We start from the raw sequence: 20,611 nt of genomic DNA, 5'->3' as shown, positions 1-20,611 counted from the left end.
TATGCCCCCTTTACATACCAAAAGGCCAGAATAAGGTCTCCCTGGAGCTTTTTTGTTCTCCAGGCTGAACAGTCCCAGCTCTCTCAATTTCTTCATGGGAGAGGTGTTCCAGTCCTTTGACAGTACAGCCTTTTCTCTACCATCCATATTAACTATCCCAGAGCTGGTCTGAAACACCTGCCGAACAGGTTTCAGATACCAACTCGTTAAATCTCACTGACCTGCTGTGAAATGCTTTACTACCCTGCCCTATCAATCTTCCTCACTCCTCACTGCATACCATCTAAAATAAATGCTGTTACTCATCTTTAGACCTGCTGCCACTTCCTTCTTCATGTATTACAGTTTCACAATTGTGAATGGCACAGGAGACAGCTTTAAAAAAAAAGCCTTTATTTTAGTGCATCTCCTCACTGAGGCTCATTACCAACAGAAAAATCCGAAGAGATGGTCCTTGGACTCTTGGCAAGCCCCTGTCAAGCCTCCTGCCTATGGAAGAGGAATCCCCCTTCCATGCAGGTATAGGAAGCCCAAAACAGCAGTGCAGGCATCTGCTTTCCCAGCTACAGCCTGGTCACTCCATAGGCACAGAGTCCAGCTCATTGAGGAAGCGCTGACACTTTCCCATCAGGATCTTGATGGCTTCGCTCACCAGCACATCTGGAGGCAAGATACCCGTTGACTCCACTGAAACTGCACAGAGAAACAAGTCAGCACAGCCAGAAGGCAGCCTCAGCCTGCACCTGGCTCCAGGCTTGTCCCTTATCTTCCCTTACACCTCACTGCAACAAGCCAGATCTTCACAGCAAGAGAAGCAGCTACATTTGCCAGCAGGAAACACCAAGAGATTCAATCCCAAAGCAGGTAGTTACCCACTGGATGCTGAATGTATGGATGCTCATGCTGAGGGTGGGGAGAGGCACAGAGCCAGCCATACATGCTGGCCAGTCTCTGCTTGTTCACACACACCACAGCAGAACTCTGTGGAAAATGGGGCACTTACAGATGTAATGGTTCCGTACTCTTGCCAGGCGCACAAGGTTTTTCAGACCCTCGTGACGGAAAACTTCTCTGCTGAATGTGTCCAACCGTGCATTGGCTACTCTCGCCACCTTTTTTCCTAGAGGGAAAAAGATGAAATGAGATGGGCAAATTGCAGCAGGTGGGTGCCTTATGGTCACAGCGGGTGCTTACCCCCCAAACAGGCACTTGCCCATCACCAAAGGCAGGGAAACCACCAATAAAAAGAATTAGCATATACCCAACATGAAACTCCGATCTGGCAGAACTAACCCAAACACAAAGCCTGCATGCACTCCTGGAAGGACACAAGAAGTCTCCTCCACACTCAGCTGCTGGAAAGAGCAAGCTCACTGCCCCGTGTAACAAATGAACAGCACTGGAAGCAGCAGTCAGCAGCTGCAGAGCTCTGTGGACAGGTATCCAATGCCTTAGCATTTCAGGGATGTCCCAGTTCATCACCCAACACATCTGCACGGGGCAGCCACTCATCCATAAAACTGGGCTCAGAAAAGCATGAACCATTGATCAGCAATGCCACATAACAATGCAGTTTTGTCTCTACAAAGTTTGGCTCTAAGCTCAAATCAGTCTCTACTAAAGCTTGCAAGGAACAAGGCAGGAAAAAAGTACCATCGATATTCTGGATCTCAATGACTCCAGGGGAAAAGCACTTCTGCAACGTCTCAGCTGCCTCATCCTCAACAGGCTGCAGAAGAGTAATGTCAGGAAGCAGTCGATAGCTGGCTGTGGCCACAGGAGAAAACTTGGCATGATCCTTACCTGTATGAAGAGTTAAGAGTCAAGGATGAGAGTAGGCCTCAGGGCACCAGGATGCTGGGGCCTAAAGCTCCAGGGGAAAAGCCAGTTCTCTACCCTTCCCCATCATACAGCAGTGCCCTAGTCCAAGCACTCACATTCCTTGTCCCGCTGTCCCAGGAGCCACAACTCACCTATGCCCTTGACACAGTGCATGAGCACATCTATTTCCTGTCCGGGTCGCAACAGTGCAATGAGGATGTCATCGTGAACAGGTCGGAAGTCAGCATCTGGAAAAAGGTCTGTCTGATTCCCCAAGGGCACCCATGTCATGTGTTTACTGTACACTGCAAAGAGAAGCCACAAGCATCAGGCAGCTGCTGCCTCAAAGCAGGTCACTCACCTGTATAAGACTGAAGACAGCAAAAAGAAAATTTTAGCAGAATGGAATCAACTCTCTTCCTGTGAGCACACAGGGCTGAGAGAACAGCCCAAATCCTGTCTTCCAAGACTGAAAAAAGGAAAAAAACAGCACCTATTTTTAGAAGAAATCTCACCTTTGTGATTGAAATATAGTTCATCAGGATCAGATGATTCCTTGGCAGCCTGAGGGTTCCGTTTGCATTTGATTTTCAGCTGAAACTGCAGAGTATCAATTTCTGTGCCTTCTTGATCTCCTGGGAAGAAGCACATGAAATTACAGTTCTGCTCAGTTTACATGACCATGATTTCCTACTTTGAGGAATAGTTCTATTCTATCCAAGAATCTCACCTTGGTTTCTGTACTCGAAGAGACGAGGGTCAGCTCGGATAGGGATGAGGCCCAACCGATGAGCCAGAATTTCATCCTGCACAATGGATGTGTTGTTGTACACAAAGACCTTCTCTACGGCCATCGTTGGCACCTCAGGGAGACAAGGGTTCAAGTCAGCCTAAAACAATAGTTGAACTACATGCCAAGAGATTATCCAGCTCAAGTGTCCCTCCTCTCCTACAAATAACTGCCATGCAGACTATTTTCAGTGGTATTTCTGCCAAATCAGGATAAGCAATATACCCTTACACTCCACCTACTCCCATGCCCATTTTTTTTAACAATCAATCGCAAGAGGTGAAGGGCAGGAAAAAGGGCTTTGAGGCATCCTCAACCTTTTAGTACTTGGCAGCATTATGTGGCTTCTGTTGGGATGGCAACACAACTGTGTCGAAAAGGCTGACCCACAGATGCTACCAACCGCATCCGTAAGAGCAGCAGGCGGTATCGCCCATGCTGCTAAAGACCTCATTCTCTCTGGGCTCCTGGCACACGTGCGGAACGTGTGCTTCTCTTCCAAACCCCGCAGCTGTCCGCAAGGGCTGACACAAGGCTGAACGTTCCCCGCTCCCTGTTAAGAAAGTCTCAGGCCGGCACCCCCAGGTGAGCACCCCCGGAGCGGCGGTACCTCGGCAAGCAGGATGCGGCGGAAGGCATTGGCGATAGCGGCGTCGATGCCCACCATGTCGAACTCCAGGGTGTCCTCTTCCTCACGGATCACGTCCACGCGGAACGCCTGCGGGAGCCGCGCACCGCGGGTCACGCCGGCCGCGGGGCCCGATCCCCGCACACCCCCAGTCCCGGCCGCCGGCGCCGCTCACCCACCTCCTCGAAGCGCCGCTGGTCCCAGGCGTCCTCGTAGCCGGGGTAGTTGCCGGGGAAGTCGGTGGTGTGGACCTGCGAGGAGAGGGCACAGACGGGGCCGTGAGGGGGTGCGGGTGCCGGCCGCCCCCCGTCCCTCCCCGCCGGGCTCGCTCACGTTGCGGACGCCGAACTCGCCCAGCACCACGCGGTCCCGCATCTCGTCCGCACCCCGCCGGGCCGCCATGGGTGCGATGGGCGGTGCTCCCGGGCGCTGGGAGTCGCTCCACGGCCGCCGTCACATCCGGCTCCCGCCCATCCGGGCCAGCGCGGCGGGGCCGGGACGGGCACCATGGCCGCGCCGGGGGCGGCGGGTGGCGGCAGGAGCGGCGCCCCCGCCGCCGAATGGGGCGGCTTCGAGGACAACATGCAGGTGGGCCGGGCCGCGGGCGGCAGCGGGGCGGCGGGGCCGGGCCGGGCCGGGCCGGGCCGGGCCGAGCCGAGCCGAGCCGGGCCGAGCCGAGCGGGTGTTGACGCCGAGTCTGCCCTGGCGCAGGGTGGCGGCTCCGCCGTCATCGACATGGAGAACATGGACGACACGTCAGGCTCCAGCTTCGAGGACATGGGGGAGATGCACCAGCGCATGAAGGAGGAGGAGGAGGAGGAGGCGGAGGGCGAGGCGGGCGCCGGCGAGGAGGAGGACGGGGAGTTCCTGGGCATGAAGGGGCTGCGGGGACAGCTGGGCCGGCAGGTCGCTGATCAGGTGAGCGCTGTCCCCCGGCCGGCCCCGGCCCCGGGGTGCCTGCCCGCCCGCCCGGCCGCTGCCCGCTCCCTTCTCTCCGCAGATGTGGCAGGTGGGGAAGAGACAAGCCTCCAGGGCCTTCAGCCTCTACGCCAACATCGACATCCTCCGGCCCTACTTCGATGTGGAGCCCGTCCAAGTGCGAGCCAGGTGGGCAGCCCCCGGCGCGGGGCACGGGGAGCCAGTGGCTCCGTGCCTGCAGGAGGCTGGCTGTCAGCTCCCAGAGAACGAGCAAGAGTGGGCTGTCAGCCCTTCGGGAAGACTCACGTATGAGGAAACACATTGTGTGTTGTCCCGCTCACCTTAGTGAGGTCCCGTGGTTGGGCTGGTGGCCCTGTCACCCAGCATTGTTGCTCAGGGCAGGAGAAGGGGCTCTTTTTGTACTCGACTACCTTATGTGACTTCTGTTGGGTTTGCAACACAGTTGTGTCCAACAAGGCAAAGTTTTGTGAGCCTTTATGAGGAAAGTTATCTTTCCTTCCTGCTGTTCCGTCAATGATCTCTCCTCCCTGAGTGGATCCCTAAGCATTTTCATTGAATCTGCCCCTCCCAAGCAAAGTTAGCCCACTGACAGTAAGGTTTTTCTTCTTTAGTGACCTTGACTCACCCTTTAGAAAGAATCTCTGTCCCCCAAGTCCTGTCAACACAACAGCAAACACTGGTAATGGGTGTTGGGATCTTTTACTTATGAAGCATTTTGTTAACCATTCTGTTGTCCTTCCTGCTCCTGTTGTCGTTCCCTGCTTTCCTGTGATGCAGGCTGCTGGAGTCCATGATTCCTGTGAAGATGATTAATTTCCCACAGGTGAGTTCCCTTTTGCTGAATCAGACTCCATGGCCAAGTGACTATCCCCTAGACACCTTGTAAAACTGTAATAATCCGTGTTATTAAGGACTGGGTTTGTTAGGTGTTCATCTCCCTGAAAATGTTGATGACTCCTTTCCATGGTTGTTCCAAACCTCAGTGTGCTCTCACCTAACCTCAGGTGATAACCTGGGTGATAAACGCCATCCAGTGTACTTCTCACATCGCTTGTGGTGGGGACCCTGGTGTTCAGGGGCTCTAACCAAACTTTCCCTCACCTGTCTCCTCCTGTAGAAGATTGCAGGCGAGCTGTACGGACCCCTCATGCTGGTTTTCACACTGGTGGCCATTCTTTTGCATGGAATGAAGACCTCAGACACCATCATTGTACGTCGAGTCTCAGTGATAAGTGGTGGTTTGACTGGGTTGCTGTAGGGACACTAGAAAATGAGAGGAAAGCTCTTCTATAACTGAATAAGTGTCTTGCTAAAAAGCAGATTGATTTGAGGAAAAACATTTTGGTTTGGGGGTGGGAGGAAGGATGCACCAGAAAGTCTTGACACTCTGCTGCTGGGAGAAGTTGGGGTGTAGGTCCTGTGGCCCCCTGAATGCTGCTAGCCAGCTATTTGAAAATGCCTGCAAAGGATCTGGGACTCTCAGGGATTAATTTGGGTGCTGGCAGGTCAGTTCTTCGAGTTCTCTTCATCATGACACTGTTTCCACAGAGGGAAGGCACACTGATGGGCACAGCCATTGGCACCTGCTTCGGTTACTGGCTGGGCGTCTCATCTTTCATGTATTTCCTGGCATATCTGTGCAATGCCCAAATCACGATGGTGCAGATGCTGTCACTGTTGGTAGGTACTGATGGAGCTGCCCTGTGATGCACATTGACTGCATGGTGTTCCAGAGCAAGCTTTTCCCAAAGAACAGGAAAAGTCTTTGTAAGTTGCTGGTCCCAGGTAACTGCACTGGGACAACCTGGAATTCCAGGATGTTCTTCTGACTTGCACTTCCTGATTTGAGAGCCTGGTGGTAAAAAGCCAGGAGACTGCAATTTCTCTGGGATTGGAGGATTTTTCCTCTGTTTCCCAGGTTGTCTCAATCTCTTACGTGCCTGTGAATCCTTCTGACATTATCTGTGTGTGAGCTGCTGTTAAAGTTGTTGTTCTGGTTGACTGTTTGGCAGTGAATGAGTGGTTTGTGAGGCTTTGCCATGGTGAAGTGTTGCAGGAATAGGCTGTTCATGCTCTTGATCAATGGCCCTTTGTGTGGGACTGGTCCTTGTAACATGGACATTTTTGTTTTGTCAGGGCTATGGTCTTTTTGGACACTGCATCACCCTCTTTGTCACCTATAATATCCACTTCCACTCCCTCTTCTATATCTTCTGGTTGGTTGTTGGTGGACTGTCTACACTACGAATGGTAAGGGACAGGCAGCCTGGGGTCCTCCTCTTCCTGGGACAAAAAAAGGGAGGGAAGTGTTTGCTTTCTGTTCCTTGGCCTGGTGGTTCATTTCACAGCCAGTCAAGCTGCTGTGGAGAACAGTCCAATGCTCCTGCATAATTTGGGCACTGGTGTATGGAGTCGCTATTTGGATTAATATCCTCACCCGTTCTAACAGCTGCAGGAGGTTTATTTACCTGAGCATCCTGCAAGGACTGGGCAAGGTTCACCTACACAGAACAGTTTTGAATTGCTCTAAATTTGTCGGTGAAAATTGCGAAAAAGACTCAGTGCAGCGTTTCTGCAGATTCTCACTGCTTGACCTGTTCTTCTCTGTGTTCCTGACTGCAGTGCCAGAGGCTCAGGTAGCAGCTGCCTTCTCTGATCACCTCCTCTCTCCTAGGTTGCTGTGTTGGTGTCACGTACCGTGGGACATACCCAGCGGCTCATCCTGTGTGGGACTCTTGCTGCTCTGCATATGCTTTTCCTTCTCTATCTGCACTTTGCTTATCACAAGGTAGTAGAAGGTAAGCAAGGGAGATCTGAAGACATCGTGTTAGATCTGGGGGAAGAGAAGTTCTCTTTTGTCTCTCTGAGAGAAAGAACGGACAACTTGAATCGGTCCTGAGGGCATCTGTGCCAATTTCCAACTCTAAAATGGCCGCCACTAGCTTTTCTAGAAGAAGCTGTTCAAGTAGGGCAGCAGGTAAACATTGGGGTAGTTACTATGCACTGAGTTTTAGCACTTAAGACCCAATTTGTGAGTCAGGACCCTTATTATTTCCCAAGTGAAGTGTAACAGCACTGACTGTTCTTGCATGCAGATGTCCAGCCCCTTCCTGAATATTGTTGAAGTCAGGTGGCTTTTCTCTGATCAGGAAATGTGTCATGAGTGTTTTTCCTTCTTTGTTCAACACCTTTTTTTAATCTTGTGTTGTACAGCACCGATAGCAGAAGCTGTATCTTCCCCAGCTAGTACTGTTTGTTAACCAGGCCATGCATGGTCAGGTCCTCCTTCCACATCTCTTCTTGTTTTCTCCTAACAAGGTCTCAACCTCCTTAAAAAAAACAAAACCAAAATTCTTCTCTCACCCCATCTCTAGAGAGTTTCCAGATCCCTAAATACGCAATTCTGCAAGTCTCTGTATGAGTTTAGGCAGCCAGACCCATCGTGATATTTCTGATAAATCTGCATAATTAGGGGTTATACATAGCATTACAAGTCCTTTTAGATACAAATCTTGTTCTTTCCTGAATCTGTTCTGATGGCATAGGTTCTGATCTGCAGCTTTTTGGCAGAGAAATAGAATAAGATATACTCCAAGCAATTTCCTTCAAAGCACTCCAAAACTGATTATCAATCTTAAGAGGGTAGTTGACAGAGACTTGAGGATATTTGCATTGGTCTGTGTATTTCCTGCCAAGCATGGTCTGTTTGCACTGCAGTGACAAAAATTCCACATTGCAGCCCAGCTGCAGCTCCTGATACGGGTCTGCAAGTGTATCTCAGGATGAAAGCAAACAGAGAATCTTGGTCTAAGAGCAAGATCTGTGCTGGGATGAAGTAGGAACAGGATTTTATCAATTTCCCTCAGCAGAGCAACATCTCTGGCAGTACCTGCATTCAGGTCGAGTGGCAGGGGACTGGATCTGACACCCTCAAAGCAAAAGGATCTGTGTTCCTCTTGGGAACATGCACAAGCTCTTCCTGCCCTGAGCACAAGGTCTGGTGTGTACCCTGTGTCTCTGGATGGAAGTGTTTACTCCTGTTCAGTCTTTGGGGCTAGATGTCTCCTCCCATTGCCTGCAAGTGCTTCGCCCGTTCTGGGCCCTGGCACCATCAACCACTACCTGGACAGAGAAAAAGGCAAGAAGAAATGTGCCCTCTGCTATCATCTGAACTAACTCTTGCCTCTCTCCCCTTTTTTTTGTTCCTGCAGGTATCCTGGACACGTTGGAAGGACCTAACATGCCACCCTTTCAGAGAGTTGCCCGAGACATTCCGGTTGTTTCCAATGCTGTAGTGAACACAACAGCCAAAGCCATTGCATTGACCCTGTAGTTTTACAGACTTGGACTTGCTTCCTTCACTATTTCGGGGGCTGCATAGGGCCACAGTAACCTGCTGCCTCTTAGGAACAGGACAGAACAGCAAGAAGACAACTTGGTTTTGTTTTCCTGGACCTGTCCTCTGCGTTATGGTTTTGGGCAGCTGAGTGGACTCAATTGAGGTGAGTCGCACCTCAGTGACTCAGAAGAGCTACACTCTTCCCCCATCCAGGTCTGGGCTGTCTTGAGTAGAGTGGTTCTGTTGCCTGCATGTTTAGCTGGGATTTCCCAGCGCAGTTTGTCCCTTAGCTCTCTTTCCGCTTGCTGATGTAACTCCAGGAATATCTGCCCTGTTCCTGTCCTGAAGAGGGAAGGATTAAATTGATGTTGGTGCTGAGTGATGTCTTATGCTTGAGCCTGTTTGTCTAATGGGAGCGTGGTGCTTGGGTCTCTGCACCTTCATCTGTCCTGCCCTAGACTCAAAGGGGGATTCTTTGCAATTTTCTGCTGTCCTTCTTCAAATATGCTGTGATACATGGCCTGTTTGGGGCACTGTTTTCAAAGGCACAGTAGTTCAAAAGGTGCAGGAACTTCACTTTCTCTGGCAATTTTCAGTTTTCAGCACAGTGTGTTTAACCACTTGCTCTTTCTTGTCATGTTCCATATTGATCCCTCTCTCTTTACTTGGTCAAAGCTATCTCACCTCACCATCCCTTCTGCTGTGTATGTCAGAAATGTATCTGTCCCCATGCTTTCACAGTGCCTCTTGTTCTTACTGCCCTTCTGCCCATGTGGGACATGCAGGGGCAGCATGTTTGTGCGTGGTCTTCAGTGGATATTTCTGTTAGGAGGCCAGTTCAGCCCACCCTTGTGCTGCTGGCCTTCATGTCTCCCAGCCATGGGACTGTCACCTCTGGGCAGTGTTTCCATTTAACAAAGGGAGAAATAGGGGAGTGTGCAATGGAAATAGAGTTGGCATATTAATCTCCAGTGTATTGATGCAGGAAAGCTCCAGTAAGGATGGGTAAGCAGAGCAGCCTAGGCTTACCTGCACTGCAGTAACTCACAACTGAGTAGTCCAGCCTTCCCTCACTACTCTAACTTTTACTGGTCTGTGAGTGGAAGCTGTTAGCTGGTAACTGGCTTTCATCTTTTCTCTCCCTGTAGTTCTGGATGTCTGGGAGAGAGGAGCCACCCCTCAGAGAAGCTCATCTTTAAACTTGGGCAGAAAAACACCCGGATGTTGCACTTTCTTGGTGTACCTACAAGTGCACAAGGCAGACAGTGTGTCAGAACTGCACTCTTTGGTCCCTTGTTTATATTAATGGGAGAGGATGCAGCTGTAGTGGCATTCAGACTAGTGCCAAGGTGCAATGAAAGAGAGGAAGATAGTGCCAGCTACTGTAATCAGGCTGGTCATCTGCTTCAGTTGAAAAAAATGTCACTAGACAGGACTTGAGCATTTTCAGTCACAGACCTACTTTCCACTTAATATTTGCTTATTCCCACATTCATAATTTGTTCCCCTTTCAAGAGCAAAAAGCTTGTCTGCTAACAATCACATGCGTAACAGACAGGTTCCCTCACTCTCTTCTCTCCTCCTGACCCCCTTTTCTGGGAAACATTTTGGCTGAAGAACAGAACTCAGAGCAAGCTACTTGGGAGAATTGGTAATTATTTGGGCTTGTAGTCTCCCTGGGGTTTTTTGGACCAAATGAACCACTTTAAGCTCCTAGAATTTCTGTTACTTTGAAACTTGACAAAATGGAAGTGTTAGTTTGTAATGCTGCTTCTGGTATTACCCTCTTTATATCTCCATGGGAGGTTTGTTTCTAATTCCAAGTTCTTGCCCTGGCGGCCTAGAATGGATCTGTTTCTCTTGGTGCAAACTCTGGAAGTACAGGCAGGGGGAGGAAAAGAGAAAGACAATTGTCACTGGAGTAAGTTCATCTGAGAAGAAAAAATCATTCTGCACCAAACTTGTATCGGTGCTGATCTACAGACACAGTTGGAGAACAGCTGTGCTCCCTCCTGCACTGAGCCACTCAGCTGAACCAGAGGGGTGAAGCTGTGCCCTGTGTTTTCACTCAAAGCACAGAGGAGAGAAGTAAGCAAACTCCTCATGAACAGTAAGCAAAGCTCCCTGAGCAGCTTGTGTGCTGTCAGCTGAGGACATGGTCGGGGTGACAACCAACCACCCTCTTGGAACCTGTGGGGCTTGCTCTGCTCCAGTTCTTCAGCCCTGATTAATTCTCTGTGCAGCAGCAGCTGGAAGCTGAACTGTTCTGTACTGCCAGAAATTCAGTCCTCGGCTGAGAGCTTCAGCATTGCCTTTCACTGACAGAGAAGGACACGTTTTTTCAGGGAAATGCATGCATGCTGCAGTTCCAGGGAGCATGCTGAGCACACAGGCTTAATAAAGTCCTTGTGGGAGGGCATCTCAATGCTTACTCATGTCCTCTAGTTACCAGAACAAGCCTTACAAACCCTATCGTACTACACTATCTCTGCCTTTGTTTCCTGCCACAGCTCTTGCAGCAAATAACAATTTTCTTTCTTCTCCCTTGCAACAAATCTGAAATAACCCCCTCATCACTTCCCCCTTTTGAGTAAGGGTGGCTCTGTGTTAATAAATAAAAATAGCCCCTCTTTAATAAATACAGAATAAACATAAAAAGCTGTCAGATTAGAAAGAGGAAGCTGTGTATTAAAGCTAAAAATGTGTATTAAAACATCTATGACCTCCTCCTCTCCTGTGCAGTACCCGGGAGTCCAATTCTTCTTACAGTCCATCCTTGTTGCACTAATGGTCACCTTAGGTGTGATTTTGGGTTACAGGTAGGCTGTTTCTTCTCCCATTTGTTTTCCTTCCTGCGTCTACTCTCACTCTAGCTGCTATTCGTCCACTGCTTTTCTCTGTTTATTTGTGAACTCTTAATGGCATCACTCTTTCTGCCCCAGTAGGTAAACAATAAATGACCTTCCTCATACCTGCTAGGTAACTGCACATGACAAGGAAGAAATACCTAGTTCTACACAAAATAGTATTGCCAAAGTCCCTTCTGCATAGCCCTGCATTAGATTTCGTGAGCCAAAGCTTTGGACCACTAGTTCCTGTGCCACTTTTTTCAATGAATTGAGCATAAAGTAGGTGGGACACTTGTCTCTTCAATGTGCTCTTGCTCCTGACAACAGGCAGCAAGGATGCACTAGGGCATCTTCATCAATGTTTCAGGACTGGTGCTGTCAATGGAAGTGGGACATGTCCCAGGGGCTCTCCTCCAAGCACCTCTCTAATAGTAGTCTGTTTAAAAAGTGTGGGTTGACTAGTGCATGGAGGTAATTGAGAGGTGAGTCTCAGTGTAGCTTTCTAGTTGACCTGCATGCAGTAGGAGCAGCTGGAATTTTCTTGGTGACCCCCTGCCCACAACTCTGAAATCCAGCCTTTTGTCCCTCACCATCCTACAATACATAGGATCCCCTTCTCACCTGGGTCTTTTAATGTGACCTTAGAGATAAGCTGCTCCTTTTCTGAAAGCCGCAGTACCACAGCTGTACCACAGCTGTATGCTTGCAGCTGCTGCTCATATCCCTGCGCAGATGAGTTGCCAGACCAGTGGTCTGTTCTTGGTGTATCTTGTAGAACAGTATCAAGGTCATGCATCTCTGCAACAGGGAAAGAAAGAGGGGGGTGTAGATACTCTAGAGAGCAGCAATGGATTACTCAAAGGGCATGGTGATGCCCACATTGGGAGTTAGATGCTGCAGCCAAAGTCTTAAAGCTGCTGATCCCCTTATCTCATTCAGGACCTAACATGCATCCTCAGCTCAGGTGATCTGCTCCTCCATTTCAATGGAGGAGAAGTGCTCCATATACCCCTCCACACCCTATTTTTCTCTTCACTTTCCATCCCTTCTCCTGGGACTTGGCCTGCAAACCAAGCACAGGAGCCTGGGTTTGTCCCAGTGTTACCCACTGGGCTGGAATTCACTTGAGCACTGCTATATGCAGCAACCAGATTAGTTACGTGCAGAAAGCTGCCTACTTAGGCGGTTTAACCTAATTTCCACATCACTGCCTTCCTTTTTCAGCTCAGTGAAGTTGAAAACGCTGGGGCCCTGCTTCCTATTTCTCTCCAAGTACAGGATTACTCAACGGGAAGAGAGGGAACAAATCCCTCTGATCTATACCTGTGAATTAGGAGGTGGGGTGTGCCCTGCATACGAGGGCACAGGCTGTGTGCTCAGTGATAAGGAAATCTGTGGCCCTTTCCGAACCATCCAACTTTCACCTCCAAGCAGCTGCCTCCAAGCACCGGCTCTTGCAAGCTCTGGGCCATGAGGAGCAGCTCAGACTGACCTCGCCATTAAGTCATGGGTCGAGGTTTCAGGTTTAGCAGGTTTAAGCATTAAACGCCACAGAAGCCATGGAACACCACAGTTCCTCGGACCAAGCACCCAGAGTGCGCCAGGGCCCAGTGGCTTTGGCTTCTTTCCCAGGTGGGAGGGCGGCTGGCACGGAGAGCCCTTCCCAGGTGCTTCTCCCACCCTCCTGCACCCCCAGTGTCGGGAACCCAGCCCCGGCGGCCCTGGCCCCGCCATCTCCTCAGGGTAGCGGCCAGGTGCCAGCGGGCGCTGCCGACGTCCCTCGCGGGCTTTGAGTGGCATCGGGGCCCAAGATGCCGGGCGGGATGCCGGGGTGGGATGAAGGATGCCGGACCCCCTTCCACACCTACTCCGTTCCGCGGGGAGGTGCTGGCCGGGCGGGGAAGAGGGCCCGGAGCGATGGCCGGGGGAAGGCGGGGCGGCCCGGCAGGTGCGGGCGGAGCGGGGCGGGGACCCGCGGGGCTGCCCGGCCCCCTCCCGGCTCTGCGGGGCGGTGCGATCCCGCGCCCCGGTGCGGATCAGCCCCCGCCGATGGCTGCCCTGGGTCCCGCCGCCCCGCCGGGCGGAGCGGGGCGGCCCGGCGGCCGCCGGTGAAGCAGCGCGGTGCCGCCCCCGGGGCCGCGGTGGGCCGGGCCGGGACTGCCCGGCAGCGGCGGCGGCAGCAGCGGCGGCGGCGCCCGCCCCGGCCCGCAGCGCGCAGCGCGGCTTCCCCCGGCGCCCGGGCGGCGCGGCCCCGGGATCGACGGCGCTCCGAGCCGGGGGAAGATGCTGCCGGGGTCCATCCAGATCTCCGGGGAGACGCTGTCGGGGGCGGAGATCCGGGACATCTGCGAGAGCCTGCGGGAGAACTCGGTGCGGCTGCTGTCGCTGCGGGGCTGCCAGCTCTCCGAGCGGGACTTCGGGCACGTCTGCCGCGGGGTGGCCGAGTCCCGCTCCCTCGCCCAGCTCAACCTCAACCTGGGCATCGTTTCCAACATTAACCGCGTCAAGCAGCTGGCCGAGGCCCTGAAGACGAACCGCTCCGTCCAGTCCCTCTTGTGAGTACAGCGGGGCGGGGGCTGCCGGGGGCGCCAAGGCCCCCTCCCGGGGGGGACGGCTCTTTCGGGGGACTTGCAGCTCGGGGCCAGCCCCTGAATTCGAGTCTTGTCGGAGGGAAAAAATGCCCTTGGCGCTGCGGAAGATAAGCCCCTGCCCGTCACCTGGCTGGGAGGGAGCCACCTCTGCTCCCGCCAGCTGGGCACGGCCCTACCTCTCAGTCCCGGCCCTCCAGCCCCCAGTGGTGGGGCTGCCCCTTCACCGCTGGCATCCCCTGCACCCCTCGTCCCGGCCGGGAGAGGAGGGCCACCGTAGCGGCCAGCCGACCCTCGCGACAGAGGCTTCACAGAGCTTTTTGCCCACTTGGGGTTAGTATTTGTCATCCACCTAATTTTGTCTGCTTCTTCCTCCCCGTCAGGTTAGTTAGCCCCAAGGAAGAAGGCTCCGTAGTAATTTTCCCTTTTACCTGCACAGCCTCCATGGGAGTCCCCTGACAGATGCAGGCTTGGCCCTCCTCAACCCTGCTCTCTCCATCCACCCCTCGCTGGTGGCTCTGGATCTAGGAGACTGCATGCTGGGTGATGAAGGCATCAACCTTATCTGTGGGCTCCTGCCGCCTGATGGGGCCAAGTCCGGTAAGCACCAGGGGCTGTGGGCTGCTCAATGACTGGTGGAGCTTTCACGTAGATGAGATGCATGCAGCAGTAAATCTTCAGCCCTGGAGGAGGCAAGCTCTATGGTTTGCCAGGGCTGAGGAATTTCTTTCCCCCAACTTAAGAAAAGCAGAAAAGCCAAGTAATAGAGGAGTGGTTCCCTAGGGTAGGTTTGTGCTTTCTGCTACTGATCTGTCCCACTGGCAGTTTGGAGCTCAGGGACTGACAGGTTGCTTCTGGTTCATGTCAGCAGCATTTGAAACTGGAGGAGAGGACAGCTTGGACTTTGAATTTATTATTTTGCATTTGTATGTGGATAATGACCATAGATAATTATATTGTGTGCCCCTACCTCAGCACTTGGCTTTATTATCAGTGCCTGGGAGTTGTCCCTACTTGCAGGTACACTCCACGAGTGTGTAGTTGCATAGCCTTAGTGGCAAGACTCAGGTCTTTGCAGGGAATGATCTTTGGTGGTGTGAGGCCAGTGACCCAGTCAAGCTGAGAGCTGGCATGTGCTGAGCTAATATCACTTCTTTCTTCTGATTCTCGAAGTGCCTTCCACTTTTTCCCATCACCTTCTCCTCTGTGTGCACACAATGCCACTGATGCTGTTATCTCTGCTGGCCACCCCTCTCAGGTGCAGGCTTCAGAGCCTACTGTCCCCGATACCCTCTCTCCAGACTGTCACCTCATGCCACCTTCTTCGCCCAGTCAGTTGTCTCACACACCCCTTAGTTTCCACTGTGTTTGCTATTTAGGGTAAGCAGGACACAGGTTGGGAGAGCAGATAAATGGGGCAGTTGCAGCACGGAGAAATGAAGGGCCACAGCTGAAGGCAGTGAAATATTTCACTGACCACTGAAATATGTGATGACAGTTGTCAGAGCAAACCAAGCCTTTAAGCCCAACAGAGTACAGGGGACACAAACCAAAGCTGTTCTGGTGAGCTGAACTAGTTCTCCCGTGACTGCTTTGGGTACCCTAAGGCTCTGGTTTGGCTTCTCTCTCTTCTCCAGGCCTCAAAGAGCTAACACTGAGTGCTAACCCAGGCATCACAAGCAAAGGCTGGGGACGCCTAGCCATTGCAGTGGCTCACAGCTCACAGCTCCGTGTGCTGAACCTGGACTACAACCCGCTAGGTAAGCTGGGGGCCAGGGAGGAGAAGCAGGGGATGCTGCACTCCTGTCCCTCAGTGTTTGGGCAATTTGCACCAGTGCGTGGCCAGGGACCAAGCTCTGGAAAGGCAGTAGAGCATCAACAGTAGGATGGGGAAGTTCCTTGCATAGGTGTCCTCTGATCCCCAGTAGCAAGTTCACCCTGCCAGGCACCTACAGCTGTATGGGAAGCCACCCTTACTGCTCTGCCTGTGTGAGGTGGCCACATGCCCTGCAGGGAGGTGCAGAAAGGAGGCTGTGCCTTGCCCACTCCACCGCCTTTGTTGTCACATTTGACCCTCCATGTCTCCCTTGTTCCTGAAGCCCTGGGCACCGAAGCTGGCTTGGCAGATGCAGTATGTCCCCGCACTCCCCCCTTCATCTTCCTGGAGGAGCAGGGAGGAGGAGGAGGAGAGCCTGGCACTCGTTGCCATAGAAACAAACTCTCTCCCGCTCTGCTGCAAGGTGGTGAGGAGAAGATTGGGCCATGCCTCTTTAAGCATCAGGATGACACTCCCCTCCTCAACCTGCCTGCAAGCAGAGCCTCCCCCAGGCCCTCTGTCTGACCAGGTACCTCCTCTTGGACAGGAAAAGCCCCAGGCTGTTACTTGACAGCAGTCTGGGTTTTGTTCCAAGAGAGGTGTCACAGTTGTATGGCATCTTAGCACTCGACAGAGAATGTCAGAACATGCTGGAGTCTTGTCTCTTCACCAGCATCAATCTTTAATGCTCCTCATCCTGCTGCAACCCCCTCAAAGTCTATCCCCTTTCCAGGGAGGCAGTCTGTCACCTGGTGCAGAGTCCTCTCTCTGACTCCTGCCTTTTTCTAAACTGAAGTATTCAGCTCCTATTCTGTCTGGGATGTCTTACAGGAACTGTTAAAGGCCCTTGCCTCCTTGAGTAGGAAGGAGATTTGGGAAGATATGGTCCCTTGGGGAATAGAACAAATTTCACTGTGTTCCTTTGTGTTCCCCCTGAGAATCAGTGACTGCTCCCATAACCACAAAATGGTGCACTTTTCCTTGTCTCTCTTCTCAGTTAGCAGTGTTTTTTTCCACCATGAGGTAACAGATTTGGAAGGTTGTCTGATGGCAGAAATACTCAGAGGATGTTCCCATGACAGCCCCAGGCGCATGAGGACATGTGGCATTACATGAGGGAAGGCAGGCACTGCTGACAGCCCTGGTTGCTCCTCCCACAGGTGACCAGGTAGCCGGAATGCTTGCAGTCGCTGTGGCCTCCAGTCGAACCCTCGAAGTGCTGGACTTGGAGGGAACAGGACTTACCAACCAGTCAGCTCAGGTATGGGAGCCCACAGCTACTCTACAGCATCACTGACCTCTCAAGGGTGCAGGTCTGGGAGGTCTACAGAGGCCCCAGGACCCACACCTGCCTCCAACCACATGCACACCCTTCCCTCCCTGCAACCAGGGGGGTTCTTGCTTTTCCCTGGCTGTTTTCTTGGAAAAAAATAAGGGGTTGGATTTTTGGCTGGGAATCAGAACTAAATCTCTGTGGACACAGGCCAAGGCTCAATTGCACAGACTCTCCTCTCAGATCTCCAGCTTCCAGTAGTAAGAGGGAATGAGCCTGGATATGTGAGAGCAACAGGGTGTAGAGCAGTCCCTTCTACTTTAGACAGAGTCAGGAAATCCTATCTCAGCTCTTCCTGCAGAAAGATGGGAACTCCTCAGTCTCTCATAAAGCCTGATGAAGGGAGGTCAAGGCCAAGGGAAGGAAGAAGTAAGGAGAGGAGGGCTGGAGTTCGCAGGGAGACAAAGCACTGACACTCTTTCTACTCAGCCTTTGTGCTGCTTGTCAGCCTTTTTATCTCACTCTTCCCCCAGACCTTGCTGGACATGGTAGAGAATTACCCCACAGCCCTACGGACACTCATCCTGGCGGAGAACAACATCAGTCCTGAGCTGCAGCAGCAGATCTCTGATCTTCTCTCAGAGGGTGAGGAAGAGGAGGAGACGGAGGCTCATGAAGTCACGGCCAGGGAGAAGAACCCCTGGATCTGTCAGAACAGTAAGAGCTCTGGGAGTTGGGCTGGGGACAGGAACTGGGGTGTCTGGGGTGTCTCCAGTGCCACTGGCCTCTTGCAGTGGGGTCGGTGAATGGGTCTGTCCCTTCTCCCCATGAACGGGAACACATACAACCTCCATGGCATACATACACCTCCCAGTGTGACCTTCATGTTAAATAGCATTGGGCTGAGCCGCTCTTGGAAAGGCAGCCTCCAAGGACAATGCGGCTGCTGCAAAGAGTGGAAACGGTACCTCTGAGGCATTTTTCCTGATGCTGCAGGAACAAAATCTCAAAGTATTAAAACTCAAGGGCAGGAATATTAAAGATCTCGGGAGTCTTTGCCAGATAATCTAGCCAAAACTTGTGTCATTCCTCACTGTTTCCAGAACCTCCCTGCAATCCACACAGCATCAGCTATTCCTATCTCTACGTCCCAAACATGTGAAGGGTTAGCCAGGTGCCACAGGCTGTCTGTTGCTTGTGATGGAAAAAAGACGTATTATGGAGATAGCAGTAGCCTCTTCTGTGTAGTTTGCATAGATGATACTGTATTTTGTCATGCCTACCTTGTGATCCAGCTGTTTGAGAATTTGCTTTTTTAACCTTCATTTGTCCTTCACCCCTCACAATTCTCCTATCAGACTACCAGCAGACAAGCACAACCATTCCTCTGAGCCTCAAAACATCTGGATCCTCATCCATTAAACCCATAAAAATAATTTAGTGACAGTTTGGCCAAGTTTTGGATCTAGTTTCCAGAAACTGATTCCTGAAATAGAGATCCCCTGCAATAGTTTTGAATGTGTAGGACTGCCACTAGAGATCTCCTCCCTCCCATCCAGGAAAAAAAAAATCTTTCTTTCTGTTTAAAAATGTTTCTGGATGGGAAACTGGTAGCCTGCTAAGTTTCTTACTTGCTATGCAGGCCCATCCTCCTTGCAGTTGATTCACTTGCTGTGGGGAGAGTCACAGTGTTCCTGGCTGGTGCTCTGAGCCATGGCCAAGCCAGCAAGCTGCCCTCACCTCCCCGAGGCAGGCAGGGGAGGGCTGCACAAACCCTCCATTCATGCAGTGCAGAAAGTCAGTATTTCCAGGCCTCTGCTGCTGTAAAATGGCTGATTGCCCACAGCATTCCCTGCTCTTGGGAAGGCAACACCACCACTCTACGTGGTGTTGGTTGGCTTGCAGCCTGAAGCCTGCCCCACCTGGACACTGTCTCTCTAGCTGAAAAAACACTCGATGAATGCAGATGTAGATGTCTGTGCAGGGCTGGGTAAGGGCATGGCTGGGCCAGCACAACCAGGATCACCTGCATGTTGGGGGCACTCAGACCTGATGTTCCTCTGGCCTCTTGCTACTGTCTCTGCTTTCTCCCCCTCCCCAAAAATTGATTCCGTTCTGCTGTGTGGACAGAGTAGGCCTAGTTCGTATTTAATCTCACACTTCTCTCAGCAGTTCTCTTCCCACCCTGCGGTGTTTTAATTCCTCATCCTCACACCTGCGTCTGGAGTACAGCCCTGCGCTCTCTGGCAGCCCGAATGTCTCATGGTTTTCTCCCTCTCTCGACACAGATTCCAGCTCCCAGATGGTCCTGATGACGTCAGGCCTCGGTGACAGCCTCTTAGCAGAAACAGAAATGTAGCTGGGCTACCCTGCCTGCTTCTGCCGAGAAGAGCACCGTGCCCGCCGGGGCAGCGTGCACCCGCCAGCCCCAGCCTCCGGTGGGCTCCCCAGCCCTCTTCTCACACATTTCAGCTCCTGTTGATGCCTCCCTCGGCTCTCTGAGCGCAGGAGCCTGGCCCGAGCGAATCTCTACACACGTCTCTGTGTCATCACACACGCCTCGTCGGCCGCTTGTGATTGTCCCCGTCGCCGCATGTGTAGCTCACGCCGCCCTGCTACCCCCACGCCCGGCTGTATTTATTCAGATGTGTATAAGAGATGTCCTTTCTATCGCTTGTACTGCTGTCGCGATGAGACTTTTATAAAGGTCACAGATGTGGTGGCACCACTCGGGAGCGTCCGCCTCCGCCACTGTGTGACCCCGGGAGGGTGGGCGCCGGCAGGTAGCGGCAGGGACGGGCAGGGACCGGCAAATACGAGCAGGGTCTGGTAGGTGCCCACAGGTACCGGCAGGGACGGGCAGGGTCTGGTAGGTGCCCACAGGTACCGGCAGGGACCGGCAGGGCCGGGCAGGGTCTGGTAGGTGCCCACAGGTACCGGCAGGGCCGGGCAGGTGTCAGGCGCGGGCAGGCGCTGTGGGCCCCTCCAGGCCAAGGACGGGCAGCAGCCGCGGGCCCGGAGGGCCGGCAGGGGGCGCCAGCCCCTCGCCTGCCGCCTCACGGCTCCTCCTGCGCTTCCCGAGGCTCCACAACACGGGCCCGGCCCTGGGGACAGGTCGGTGGCAGCCCAATTTTCTGTCCCCCAGGCCCTCTCTCGGACCAGGAGGAAGCGGGCTGGATTAATCGGGCTCTGCAGGGAGCTTGGCACCAGCCGTGTACGCCCTGGTGAACGTGGGTTGCGCTGCTTGGCCAAGCGTCCCTTGCTGACAAGGAAGATCGTGTTTCAAGGCTCAAATTAGGCTAGAAGATTAAATTGTGGCAGCAGCTGCTACTCAAGGGAACAAGGAACAAAATCATTAATTACGGGGACAAAGAAACAAGACAGTCTTTCCAGTGTTAGGCTGTGCATACAGCCAGGTCAGAAAGGCACAGGCAGTGTAACTTAAGAGATGGAGGAAAATTCATCACAGCCCTCTGACCTCTGCAGCACCCTTCAACGTGAAAAGGAAACACTTCCAAATGTCCGTATCAGCATCCTGCAGGAACTCCGTGGCTCATGTTTGGAGGGC

General features: G+C 52.7%; 3 protein-coding genes across 3 annotated transcripts; 2 read left to right on the top strand and 1 right to left on the bottom strand.

Annotated features, from left to right (window-relative positions):
* Positions 1-376: 376 nt before the first annotated feature.
* On the bottom strand, positions 377-3,655 carry POLR1C (RNA polymerase I and III subunit C). Its single transcript, XM_082302352.1, has 9 exons — positions 3,573-3,655; positions 3,419-3,490; positions 3,222-3,329; positions 2,552-2,684; positions 2,337-2,456; positions 1,974-2,126; positions 1,654-1,803; positions 1,004-1,120; positions 377-693 (listed from the first exon to the last, which is right to left on the bottom strand). Exons 1-9 carry the CDS (start codon positions 3,639-3,641, stop codon positions 575-577), a joined length of 1,041 nt encoding a protein of 346 aa, XP_082158478.1. The 5' UTR covers positions 3,642-3,655; the 3' UTR covers positions 377-574.
* A 59-nt stretch (positions 3,656-3,714) lies between these two features.
* Positions 3,715-8,895, top strand: YIPF3 (Yip1 domain family member 3). The gene is made up of 9 exons (XM_082303025.1): positions 3,715-3,827; positions 3,951-4,157; positions 4,240-4,346; positions 4,956-5,001; positions 5,296-5,388; positions 5,727-5,858; positions 6,315-6,428; positions 6,853-6,976; positions 8,390-8,895. Exons 1-9 carry the CDS (start codon positions 3,747-3,749, stop codon positions 8,509-8,511), a joined length of 1,026 nt encoding a protein of 341 aa, XP_082159151.1. The 5' UTR covers positions 3,715-3,746; the 3' UTR covers positions 8,512-8,895.
* Positions 8,896-13,649: 4,754 nt separating this feature from the next.
* Positions 13,650-19,402, top strand: LRRC73 (leucine rich repeat containing 73; the record flags this gene model as incomplete). The annotated part of the gene is made up of 6 exons (XM_082277284.1): positions 13,650-13,921; positions 14,394-14,554; positions 15,592-15,714; positions 16,931-17,031; positions 17,577-17,760; positions 19,332-19,402. The coding sequence occupies 6 exons, from the start codon at positions 13,650-13,652 to the stop codon at positions 19,400-19,402; spliced, it is 912 nt and encodes a 303-aa protein (XP_082133410.1).
* Between the last annotated feature and the right edge of the window lie 1,209 nt (positions 19,403-20,611).

This window comes from Coloeus monedula (assembly GCF_965178545.1).
Source record: "Coloeus monedula genome assembly, chromosome: 2".
In the NCBI taxonomy this organism is placed as follows: Eukaryota; Metazoa; Chordata; class Aves; order Passeriformes; family Corvidae; genus Coloeus; species Coloeus monedula.
The sequence above is the reverse complement of the archived record's forward strand: the minus strand, read 5'-3'. Positions and strand labels throughout refer to the sequence as shown.

What these genes read in the sequence shown, in the direction of transcription:
- POLR1C (XM_082302352.1), bottom strand. Translation starts at nt 3,641, where the DNA reads ATGGCGGCCCGGCGGGGTGCGGACGAGATGCGGGACCGCGTGGTGCTG. An exon ending in ACCAGCGGCGCTTCGAGGAG is followed by an intron (nt 3,330 to 3,418) that starts GTGGGTGAGCGG and finishes CGGCTCCCGCAG; the next exon opens with GCGTTCCGCGTGGACGTGAT. An exon ending in GCCGCATCCTGCTTGCCGAG is followed by an intron (nt 2,685 to 3,221) that starts GTACCGCCGCTC and finishes TGTCTCCCTGAG; the next exon opens with GTGCCAACGATGGCCGTAGA.
- YIPF3 (XM_082303025.1), top strand. Translation starts at nt 3,747, where the DNA reads ATGGCCGCGCCGGGGGCGGCGGGTGGCGGCAGGAGCGGCGCCCCCGCC. An exon ending in CCCGTCCAAGTGCGAGCCAG is followed by an intron (nt 4,347 to 4,955) that starts GTGGGCAGCCCC and finishes CCTGTGATGCAG; the next exon opens with GCTGCTGGAGTCCATGATTC. An exon ending in AGACCTCAGACACCATCATT is followed by an intron (nt 5,389 to 5,726) that starts GTACGTCGAGTC and finishes CTGTTTCCACAG; the next exon opens with AGGGAAGGCACACTGATGGG.